General features: G+C 32.4%; 1 protein-coding gene across 2 annotated transcripts; it reads right to left on the bottom strand.

Annotated features, from left to right (window-relative positions):
- Window positions 1-8418: 8418 nt before the first annotated feature.
- Window positions 8419-11954, bottom strand: LOC139517262 (uncharacterized). Of its 2 annotated transcripts, none has more exons than XM_071308105.1 (4): window positions 11780-11954; window positions 11490-11663; window positions 10957-11098; window positions 8419-9460 (listed from the first exon to the last, which is right to left on the bottom strand). In XM_071308105.1, exons 1-4 carry the CDS (start codon window positions 11841-11843, stop codon window positions 9448-9450), a joined length of 393 nt encoding a protein of 130 aa, XP_071164206.1. In that variant the 5' UTR covers window positions 11844-11954; the 3' UTR covers window positions 8419-9447. The 2 variants fall into 2 exon arrangements, with proteins under 2 accessions (XP_071164206.1, XP_071164205.1); XM_071308104.1 differs by having other exon boundaries at window positions 10961-11098; window positions 11780-11950.
- Between the last annotated feature and the right edge of the window lie 390 nt (window positions 11955-12344).

Genomic DNA, 12344 nt, shown 5'->3' with positions numbered 1-12344 from the left:
TTGCTGTTTTGAGTTATTATCTTGAATACTATTATAGATAGAGATAAACTGTGAACAGCAATAATATTTAACAAAGTAAGATCTACAAATAAGGCAACATGACCAAAATGGTCAGTTGACTCCTTCAGGAGTTATTGCCGTTTATAGTCAATGCTTAATGCCCGCGTCACACTGTCCCGATTTTTATATATACGATGGACACCCGAATGCGAAAATTGTAAGTTCGTACGAAGTTGGTCCCGATCTCGTTAAAATACCAAAAATTGACCGAAGCAAGTACGACGAATAACGAAGTCTATACGATGGTGCCAAAATTATATACGATAGCAAAAGATGGACATACGAAGGTTAACCGAAGACGGGTATTAAAGCTTCATATCTCAGCCGAAACCTACACGATGGATCACGAAGGCTACACGATGGATTACGAAGGCTACACGGTGGATTACGATGATGGCGCGATGGCCATACGATGTCTAAAAGATACGAACAGAATTTCGACAACATATCGTTTCTGTACAAGTCTGCCATGCATGGCGGGAAATCGATCTTTTTGTCTCATTCGTATAAAACTGAGTTTATTATCCCCTCGCCTACTACATGTAAGTTACGTGTAGATAAAATTGTTATGGACACTCTAGAACCAAAATGCTCAAAACTTGGTATGGTGTTACTCGTTAAGAATATCTTAAGCGCTATTGACTTTAAAGTTCAAAGGTCAAGGTCACAGTGGCAGTTGTAATACAAGGCAATATCACCCTTGTGGACACTCTAAAACCAATATGCTTCAAAAGATTTTAACCAAATTTGGTATATTGTTCCTCCTTGTAATGATCTGACATTTTTTACGTTCAAGGCCAAAGGTCAAGGTCATGCAGATTGACTTGTTTTTTCTCCTTGAAATAGCATAACACACAGGAGATTGGTTGCTCATTTTTTTACCTGCTGGTTTTAAAGACAATATTAAAGGTATTTCCAGTTACTGAATGTTTTGGTTGATTTCTAAAAAAATAGTTTATTTATCAAATATGCATATTCAATTTAACATTTTCTGCATGTGTCATATACAAATATAGTGTCCATTTTTGTCCCTAATATGTTACATACGAGGGGATGCCACGCTCGGCATTGCCTTGTTTGAACTGTAAAATGAGTGCACTAGTCTAAATAATCACCCATAATTATGCCCATGTTTACTGATCTATCTTAAAGGTAAGGTAATGGGTTCGTTGATCCCTTTTATTCAAAAGAGCTCTTTGCAGGAGAATATCATAATAATATAGACAAAAGGAAGGATGTGGGAAAAGCAACAAATGCGGCAAAATATGACATATAGAAAACAAAATGGAGTAAACATTCGTGTGACAACAACTCAGACGATACATAAAAAATCAGAATAATGGAGAAAAAGTTGGTTTCCCTGTATACGTGTACCTGCAGTGTTGGTGTACGAGGCGCGTTTATGATTTTCATTATGTTACTTGATATAAAAAATTGACAAAAAATAATATTTTACTTGTAAAAGTAAATCCTGAGCCTGTAATAGCTGCTCTTTGTATTTGAATTAATAGAAACAACGCTGTCGCCATTCTTGTTCTCATAGAATCATATGATATGAGCTCCATGTTTTGTGAACGTCTTTCTTAACTGTCGTATTAGACTGACCAGTGCATATCACGCATGACACTTTAAATGTATTTTAGCGCGAAAATTAACTTACATTTAGTTGGATTTATTATCGTCGTAGTTCCATCTTGTCGCCTTCGTACTTTTATTCGATGCCAACACGACGGGATTACGAGGTCTTCACGAAGTCGTGTTGCCATCGTAAGACCTTCGGGATTCTTCGTGATTCATTCGTGTAGACATCGTAATGTCAAAACTGCCCGATGGAAACGATGGAAACACGAATGCAATACGATGTGCAAAGATGCATTCCCGGTGACATTACGATGGTAAGGATGGTGATACGAACTCAATACGAACCCTCAACATCGGACGCACCTTCGGGGATTTTTTAACATGTTAAAAAAATTAGAACCCTTCGCGAAGTTGTCCCCGAAGCCTAGAAAAAGTGGCCGATGGTTCTACGATGGTTAAAGATGGCACTACGAATAGCCCGATCTGGATACGATCAGTCCCGATTTTGAAAATTTCCATTATCGTGTTGCCATCGGCGTAAAAATCGGGACAGTGTGACGCGGGCATAACAATTTTCATTAATTTGGTAAAAGTTTTTACAAAATATTTTCGTCTGTAACTAAAGGCCCAAGTTCATTACAAGATCTACAAACACATCAACATCACCAAAACATAATTTTTATCATGAATCCATCTGTGTCCTTTGTTTAATATGCAGTTAGACCAAGGTGAGCGACACAGGCTCTTAAGAGCCTCTAGTTTTTTTTATCTGTAGCTAAACTCGATGTGGTGTATGTGTACTCCTCACTTATACTAAACTCAATTACGTTCCCATTAATAAAAATCAATGTGTAATAAATAAAAAAAACAACAACGATTTGTTTTCCGATAACATACAAGAACATTTTTTAAAAACTCAATATTGAATCCCACCCGCCTTTCATGTTCGAGAAATCAATCAACTAGCCTCAGTTCCCTCCTCTTGGAACATGCAGTGTTCATTACATTACATTCCTGACCTCCTTTGTTTCTTCCAGAGGCGATTTTCTTTGTTTTGCATGCTTACTTTTGTTCTGTATCATTTTGGCGGGAATGTCAAATCCAGAATACAATGTCGACTTATTTATCAGGATAAGAGTAATTATCGAAATCATGTAGAAATGTAGAAAATATCCAGTGTCTATGCTGTGATTAGAACTCACGACCTGTAGCATCTAGACCAACGATATTTTTTTTTTATCTTTATTATCTAGACCAACGATTCATATTTAAACATTGTGTCCAGGGGTAAAGGGCATATACTATATAGTATTAGTAATATATAAATATATTTTATTTCGTTTGAAATTGGTGTTTTTCCGTTTGCTATTAGTGGTAATTATTTATAGATGGGAACTAGTATAACTAGTTCTGCAACAGTATGTACTATTTATAGAGTTTGATGTCGGGTGTATAATGCACGAGGAAAGTTTTGGCGGTTTCTACGGGTGGGATTTAATGGTACTATATAAAGTTTGGCATTTAAATGTAATATTATCGAAGGTGCTCGCAGTTGCGTCGAATTGAAGTTGGTCACATTGGTAAATTGTCAGTTGCTGCTATGTTTATTACATACGTACAGGCGTTGGAGGTATTAACCGAGGAAAAAGAAAAGATGCGAATGAGAAACAATGTTATATGTCATGGATTTATATGTCACAGTGTAGATACTATTCTGTACGCTATCCGGAAGTCGCGATTTTCGAAGCGATGATTTCCAAACTGGCTAACACGACGGTCTTGCCTACGGTAACTTTTCTCATCGTTTGTTTACTCCTATATCTACAAAGTGCTTTGAACATCTTCAAGGTATATATAGCATCATAAATATGAGTAACTGTAACAAAAACATGCATTAGAATATAAAATATACGTGTGCATCACATCAACTTGGCAGAAAAAAGTGAAATCGATGGACAATTTTGCTCTCGTAGTACAAAGCAAATAATCTTTTATTGCAAATATTTGCATCAGTTTACAGTTAAATATATACTGTTTCAATATTCTTTTCGTATTTAAGTAGAATATTCGTATTTCCCATTAAAAAATATTTTTTCCTTGAGGATCCCAAAATAAATTACTGTACGATCAGTCTAGAACTGACTGTATTCTAGAAGCGATTTAAGATTTTTTGACTGTATGACCAGTCGTGATTTTGAAGAAAAAAACAACAGCAATTTGAAGGTACATACGTGTATATGTGATATTATGAACTATCCAGGGAACTATAACGTGTAATTACTTTCATCAGACAATACAAATATATTTCTGATGATTTTTTTAGACGGCAAAATAATTGTATTTTTGTTCCATCAGTCTTATTTAAAATTAAATGCCTAAAAAGTAATACATGATTCGCTTGTGGACTTTGTAATATCGTATCGTTACAGTTATCTGTTTAGCTATTACATTTTTTGTTGACCAATTGATGATAACATAAATCAAGCTTGTCTCTTTTAAAATAATAAAAAATGGATAAAGACAGCTTTGCGTAGGGGGATAATTCATGTGATATAATTTTGGTAAGTTTACAGAAATAGAAGGTCCATAATGCATTAATCGAGTAACAATGGAGCAATTTCAGAAAACTTTAATGATTGGTTTAGGAGGTGTTGGAAATACCTGATGGATGCCCCCATATAATGCAATGTTCAAGTCCGTATCTTATATAAAGTAACCCCTTAAAAGATTTTTTACTAAAATTCGAAATAGACGGTGCACAATACAGTCATTATCATTTATGATAAGGAATCCGAATAAGATTAATTAATAGTTATATCAGTGATGGATTAAAAAAAGGGGATCCGGCTGTTTGAAACCCTTTTTAACTATCAATGCATTTGTATGGTAACATATATTTGGAATCTCCTTTTCTCCTGGATTGGACCCCCTCTCCATTTAAAAATGGCCGGAACCCCCAATGTATATTAAGTGGTTTATGAGGAGATGCGCTAACAAAACCGGCGAAACATATACCGGTCCAACGGACGAACGGAAAGACGGACTTCTTTATCACTATAACTACAATTGAGTGTCAAAGAGACAGTTCTACATCTTAAACAAAGTAAAGGAACTGTAATCAATTATAGGCTACAGAACAGCCTCAAATATGTTAAATACATGCATTTTTACATAACAATTAAACTGTGTGTTTGTACAGTTTTAATTATAACGGAGGACATTTCTGAAACTTATATATACAACAAACCTTCCTCTTATTTTAGCAACATTTAAAAATCCTTACTTAATGTAGTAAGTCGAGCACACCCTATCAAGCTAAAACATGTTTCATAAGTTTTCAGGATGTGAATGTATTGAAATATATTTGTGTTATTTAGAAAATTACCACCTTCTAATGTAACGTAAATAACTTTTTGAAATCACCACTAGAATACAGTGACATAAAGACTGATCATACAGTTTTAAAATATACAAGCGAGACTGATCGTACAGTGAGAAATTCAAACAAGTGTAATTTTCTTATTTCTGGCTTCAAAGATCTGGTTGAAACTTTTACCACCACTTGAAATATACTTCATTTAGTTAATTAAGTCTGGTTTTTACGTTAATTTGTACACTAAGAGGGTAAAAATGTTGGTTTTAGGTTCGCCGACTGATTTTTCTTAGTGATGCACTTGAAAATCTCTTAAGGCAAAGATACGAATAATGAATGTGCGGAATTTAATTCTAAACCATTTGCGAGTATCGATGTCGGCTGAATTAATCATTAAGCAATGTACAGATGATCAACTTACCGTTTAATTTAGTATACCCATCAAATTTAAAATGTGATCCAAAACGTTCTCGCTTCGAAAATCGCGAAGATTTATTGTTCGCAGCTTCGATCCATAAATCTTAATCTGTAATTCTTGTATTTGATTTCCCCGATTGTTTGAACTATAGTTTTGTTTTTACTATAAATGAAGGTAATGGCGCCATACTGGTAAAATTTTAAAACACAATTCTAAATTATTATTTTAAAATCTCATTTTCAAATATGCAATTCTTGTTAAATAAATATATAAACATAAATCTGATTTCTTACTTCACTGTCTAAATAAGTTTGCAGTTTTAGAGTTGAACAGAATACGTGGTGTTTAATTATGTTCAAATCATGTGGTATGTAACCTTTTTCTCCTCTAAATTTTGCCTAATCTATCATATTTGACAATTTTAGTTATATATTTGACCTCAACAGCGGTTGTCACATGATGAACAGGATCTGCATTAATTCCGGAGCACCTAAGGTAACCCCAGTTTTTTGTGGTGTTTTTTAATTTTCAAGGCTGTGTATTGTTTACTGTTGTGTGTCTTTTCGACATCTTTCGTTTTTTTTGCTATAACTTGTCAGTTTGTTTTCGACCTATAAGTTGAATACCCCTTTGATGTGTCCCGTCTCTCATTTTTTGATATGTTACTATGTTCAAGTATGTTGAAAATTTTTCTCATACATATGTCAAACCTGAAACGTTAATACAATAATGCTTCCAGAGAAGAAAATTTAACATCTTTAGATGCGTTGATAGTTTCAACATTAAATCCAATTGTGGGTAATGTAGTCTTGTGATCCACGTTTTTAAACTTGTATAACAATCTAGTTTTTCCTTGGAAATAAAAATATGTTTAAAAACAGAGCAAAATAATTATAAACTTGGAAAGTAAATAAAGTAAAATGCAACAATTTCCGTACAAATGTTGTTAAAATTTTAAACTTACAAATTGTGTGTATATTCAAATATACACGTATATACGTCTTGTAACTCATTTATGTATATGTACATCCATATCTATATGTTTAATACAAAGATGAATTATTTCATCATACAAACAAAGAAATTAACAGGCAACAAATAAATTAAAGATTTGGTAAAACATGGTTGCAGCTTTGGAGTTTGAATCCCACTGTTTAACATGAGCTGAAAAACATCCATTTATATCCATTTGCGGCGTTTGTCATTTTTTCAGAAAACAGTTTAGCATATAGTTACTAAAAGGAGACTTAAACATAACATATTAACATAACATATATCATCTTTTAAAAGGACATACAGTTGTCGTTTCTACAGTTACAATTTTATTTAAACAAATACACCTACCTGCCGCATCTAAACCAAGCACCATAACCTTTAAAGGTTCTTTACCATGGAACAAATACAATGAAAAATTATTAAACTTCGACACAAATATCCCCATTGTTGTTAAGCAAATGACTTCATGCATGTATATCTTCCGACGTGTTTTTGTGATGTCGATACTTCCTTCATAGGTTAGGTTAACATACGATCAGTTTATTTATAGTTCGTAAAAATCATTTTTTTTTTAAGTTTAAATACTAGGTAATAATCGTGAAAATATAGACCAATATAGGCAGTCAACAGACACAACTGCATTTTATTCGTTTTCTTTCCTTCATTTATCCTTAAACAAAGAGCAAAACCAATACTGCATAGTTAGTTGTAAAAGGACACAGAATGACAAATGTAAAAAAAATCAAACAAGAAAACTAATGACCCCTTTGAATCGATACGAAGGTCACAATGTAGCGTCGTTAAACCAATTACATTGTCACTTATTTACCCAAGGTGCGATAACTTTTCATTATAAATGTGCAGTTATAAATATGTAGTTTTAATCTAACCTTTTAACCGATAACCTTTGTACCGATAAAACCAATATCAAAAGCTCTAACTACGATGTTTTATTTGCATTCTTAAAGACTCACTTTATTTATCTGATCAACGAGTTTAGATAATCGTTTTTAAACTTTAAGTATTTATAAACAACATCACTGTAAAAAATGGGAGGTAATATCCCGTTTGTAATAGAAGTTTACAGGCACATTCAAAATTTGAAACACATTATTTGTATCTATGGTAAAATTTAGTAAAAGAAAACCTTATGCGTATTAGGCACAACTTTTTGGAACTTTCGGTCCTCAATGCTCTTCAAATTTGTTCTTGATTTGGCTTTCGAACTATTTTTATCTGAGCGTAACTGATTAGCCTTGTGTAGACAAAACGCACGTCTGGCGTATTAAATCATAAACCTGGTACCTTTTGATAGCTATTATTTGTGTGTTACTCTGTCCTATATGTTCTCCAAATTACTTGTATTGTAGTCCTGTAATGTAATGTTGTCATTTTAATGTTATATTTAACATTACTATAAAAGAGGGAGGTTTGGCTAACCCCAAAACCAGGTCCAATCCACCATTTTTTTTCTCTAAAAATGTCGTGTACCAAGTCAGGAAACTGGACATTGTTATATTATAGTTCGTGTCAGTGTGTGTTAAATTTTAGTGTTGTGTTTCTGTTCTGTCATAGTTCTCCTCTTATATTTGATGTGTTTCCCTCAGTTTCTTTTTGTAACCCGGATTTGTTTTTTTCTCAATCGATTTATGAATTTCGAAAAGCAGTATACTACTGTTGCCTTAATAAATAATTTATGGCAACGAAATCCCCGACCAAAAAAATTACTAGGTGTACAAAGATTACATTCATTGACATACGAACCGTCATTACAATTAAATATTTCGTTTTGTATGATATAAAAAAGTAATATCTAAAGTCGTAACGACATGAAAATAGGCATAGTGTGTAAAGAACGGTATTGTCAATGATAGTACACCTAAAGAAGGCTTTGTAGTGTTATGAATATAAGTATGATTGGTGCATCCTGTCGTAATTTAACATGGTTGGCTTTAAAATAAAAAAAATAAAAATTATCGTGTTTTCAAAATCAAGGTTAAATAAAACAGTCTTTAATTGTATTGATTAACAACATTTTACAACCTTAAACAGTATTAAATAACACAAATATTATATCATATAAAATACACATCCTGTTAATAAGACGTTCCTGTCTTACGATTGTACATATATCTATATATACGATCGAAAAGAACGTCAGTGTTCATATATATCTTTTGTGGTCAAAATTAAATAATATGTATCTGGATACTGATGTAACAAATTTTGTAAACCGTCAATGGCAAGGAATTCATGCAGTATGAACCAAATTGAAAACAAAATAATCCATAAGGTTCAAAATCCAAAGCCGACTAAATATGATTGTGTACTCTATGCGCATTTAGCTATAATATAGATAAGAAGTATCTGTTCCAAAGGCGACAACAGTCGCATTTATTAATGTTCAGATTTCTTTAAAAGAAATTATTGATCAAAATAATGTTTAAAACTAAGAAATAGTCTTTCAAACAGCTGAAATATATATATATATATATATATATAGGTTTCTGTTGCCTTCCGTTGAGAATATTCATACATCGTACTATTTATTTCTGTTATAGTTTAGGAAACACTTAATTGTTATAGAACAAAAACATATTACATTCCTTTTACTCTACAGATGAGTAAACATTGCATCTATAAATATTGACAATAGGTTCAAACAACATCGACGAGCTACGTTCTTCTATTTGATTGTTACGTTATCTTCAAAAGAAAATATAAATAGCTCTATTTATTGTATTTTCGTACATCAAAATCGTTATGTCACAAGTTGCTTTCAATGAGGAATTTTAAATTTGTCGTCAGTATCCTCTGATCTTTGACCTTGTTAAATCGTACTGTATTTAGCAATATATCGCACATACTATACTATCTTGACGATTTTTTCTTTTTTATTGTATCTGACATCAATTTCATGCTTTCAAGTAATCCATCTCCTGTTTTTGCACTAACGCCATTTACGAACCATTTTCTGTTTGTGAGCTGATGTAAACCCAGTTCACATGATATGTCAGATTTATTTAGGGCATCTGGAAAAGAAAGGAGTTCTTAGTTTGCTTTGATACAAACGATTCATCATACTTCTAAAATTATGTTTCGTGTAAAACGATTTTGTGCGTAACCCGTGTCTTCAAAAGATTCGAAAGAGGTGTACTGGAGGTTAAGAAATAACTTATATAAGGTAAATACTATGACAATCTTCCTATATTAATCAACATCAACTGCTTCCTTATTTAAATTGGGAGACGTCAATTTGTTATGGTCATATCTTACTTTGTTCGACGAAGTCATCTATATCTTGTATTTTAATATTTTTGCTCTTCTTCCCACTGCAATAGGTTTCAGTTCATTGTTTTGTAAAGCTCATTAATCAGAAAACCACTTACAATATTTTATAAAAATAGCACCAATAAGGAAGTTTTTTTTTATCATGTTAGATATGATAAGTTCGGTGGACCAGTAATATTTCCCTTTTTTTTTTTTTTTTTTTTTTTTTTATATTTTGAAGATTCGTCCATTTGGCTTAACAGATTATAAAAATAGTACCAATAAGGAAGTTTTTTTTATCATGTTAGATATGATAAGTTCGGTGGACCAGTAATATCTTCTTTTTTTTTAATTTTTTTTTTTTTTAATATTTTGAAGATTCGTCCATTTGGTTTAACAGACTACTTTAATTCTGTTAAAACTGCATCAAAATGATTAAATTGCTTCTTCTTTTAATATGGTTGCATTACCTTTATAGCTGCTTAGACAATTAAGTTCATCGTAAGAGGTACTTAAATAAGCGTAACTAAATTCAAACATATTAGGATGGATTTGGCTATTTATGTTGGTCCTTTTCTGTCATACAGCTCTTCAACTGTTTCAATTTTTATGCACCCTTGTCTTTCAAATATTCGCCTTCGTGTGTGCCTGGTGAAAGTTAGTTCAGAAAAGCGCTTTGGGCGTATGAAATTTATAAAGTGTTGTTTCTTTCTTTTTAATTTATTACATTTGTTCGATACCAACGCTGGTGGACTATCAGTTCCCGAGGTATCATCAACTCAGTCGTCGTCAGTACTTCGGTACTTGCAAGATTTATGACAAACCTTTCTAAGATTATCCGTGTATTAATTTATCAATTATAGAGAACTAAAGTTTCAACTTCTTCAGGCAAAGTTGACCTGACATGCATTTGGTTATTTCCTTTATGTCCTTGTGTTCATATAGCTCCTATTCAATTTGTTTCTGTTTTTATACATCTATGTTGTTACAAATATTAGGCTTTGAGCGTTCCTGATATAGGTAAATCCAGAAGAACACTCTAGACGAAAGAAAAATATATAATTGTATTTTTTTATTTTTCTAAACCAATTCAATTTGTAAAGTGTGCATAATTACTTCAAACATTCAAAATGTGGAAACATATGAAGTTTTTCCATACACGGAGCCCACGATGGAGGGCAAACCATGCTCTTATGCTACACTGTCCATTTTAAAATAATTCATGAAAATATATAATGCCCCACTCAATAAAACTTACATACTTTGAACATCCTGTTTATTTGCTAGAATTCCTATTGGAATGTTTGCCGCTGTCTCACAGTTCACTATATACTGATGTAGGGCGTCCTTTGCCTCCTGTAGTCTCCCTTTATCAATGCTGTCAACGACAAATAAAATACCTGCAATAAAAATTTCTAAACTTAATAGATGGAAAAATTAATTGTAAAAATGCAAAAAAGAATTTGTTCGTTAATTTCTGAGCAGATAGCTCTAGTAATCATTCCAAGAGAAACACGGCAACTTTGAACAATGGCAGATCAAGTAATTGTGGATAAAAACGTCTCATTTGAATGAGTATTCAGGTGGAACACTTTGATCTAATATGGTAATCTTTAATCATTCTCAAGTAAATACTGGGTCTATTGCGTTGAATTCAAGATTTTACTGCTGACTCATATGATCATTTTACAAAAATAAAAACATTGCTCGTAACTGATTATCTGCAGTTTTTTTTTTTGTTTTTTGGTTGAAATATGAAAGCTGGAAAACAATCAATCACATGGCACTCACCCGCTGCATCTCTGTAATACTGCTTCCATGTTACTTTTACTTTTTCGCCGCCACCAATATCGAACAAATTAAAGTGAACTCCTTTCAATGGATGTATTGTGTGAATGTTAAACCCTATAGTTGGCATCGTCAAACTATTTCTATTTTGAATCTTGTACGACAATGTCGTTTTCCCTGTAATTGTAATAAGTCTTTTAGTTCAAATATTAATGCATAGTTATCAATGACGTGCTGAAATATTTGGTTCAGTTCAGACTGATTGAAGTATTTGGCTATGTTTTATATATTACCTGCATCATCTAAACCAAGCAGAAGAATCGTCAATGGGTTCTTTTTTGATGAACAAATTCCCATACTTCATATTATCATCTGAACTATTTATGTAAAACTTATTTTTGTATTTCTGTTAAATATGTGATGATACTTTCAGGATGTAAAATCCTCAATTATGAACGATCTCTTCCTATTGGAGGTATAAAGTTTAATGCATAATGATTTATTGTCTATTTATAAAGATAATCAGTTTCCTTATTAGTCCATACGTCGCTAAAGGTGCGAACTTTATAATTAAGCCGCATCAGCCTTAAGTAAAAATAACTAGTTGTTTGTTGCCTATTATTTTTTTACAAAATTAATCATAAATGCATATGCATTTTATAATTTATTGTGTTTAATTATCTTTGCATTTGGATCGGAGATAAAAAAAAAATCGCTAAACTATACGTTTAACATACAATTATGGCTCTTTGAAAACTCTTGAATCTCTTTGGGATTATCTTTTCACCCCAAAACATCTTTTTCTTTTTAGTGGCAAGGATTGAGGTGTTATGATGTTTCTGCAGAAATCATCCTACG

This window comes from Mytilus edulis, chromosome 3, assembly GCF_963676685.1.
Source record: "Mytilus edulis chromosome 3, xbMytEdul2.2, whole genome shotgun sequence".
NCBI classification, from domain to species: Eukaryota; Metazoa; Mollusca; class Bivalvia; order Mytilida; family Mytilidae; genus Mytilus; species Mytilus edulis.
This window is presented reverse-complemented; position numbering and strand designations above follow the sequence as displayed.

Excerpts from the sequence above, each read along its gene's own strand:
- LOC139517262 (XM_071308104.1), bottom strand. The coding sequence starts at position 11,843 with ATGGGAATTTGTTCATCAAAAAAGAACCCATTGACGATTCTTCTGCTT. Across the intron at positions 11,099-11,489 it reads GTATTACAGAGATGCAGCGG|GTATTTTATTTGTCGTTGAC; the intron begins GTGAGTGCCATG and ends TTTTTATTGCAG. Across the intron at positions 9,461-10,960 it reads AAATAAACAGGATGTTCAAA|ATGCCCTAAATAAATCTGAC; the intron begins GTATGTAAGTTT and ends TTTCTTTTCCAG.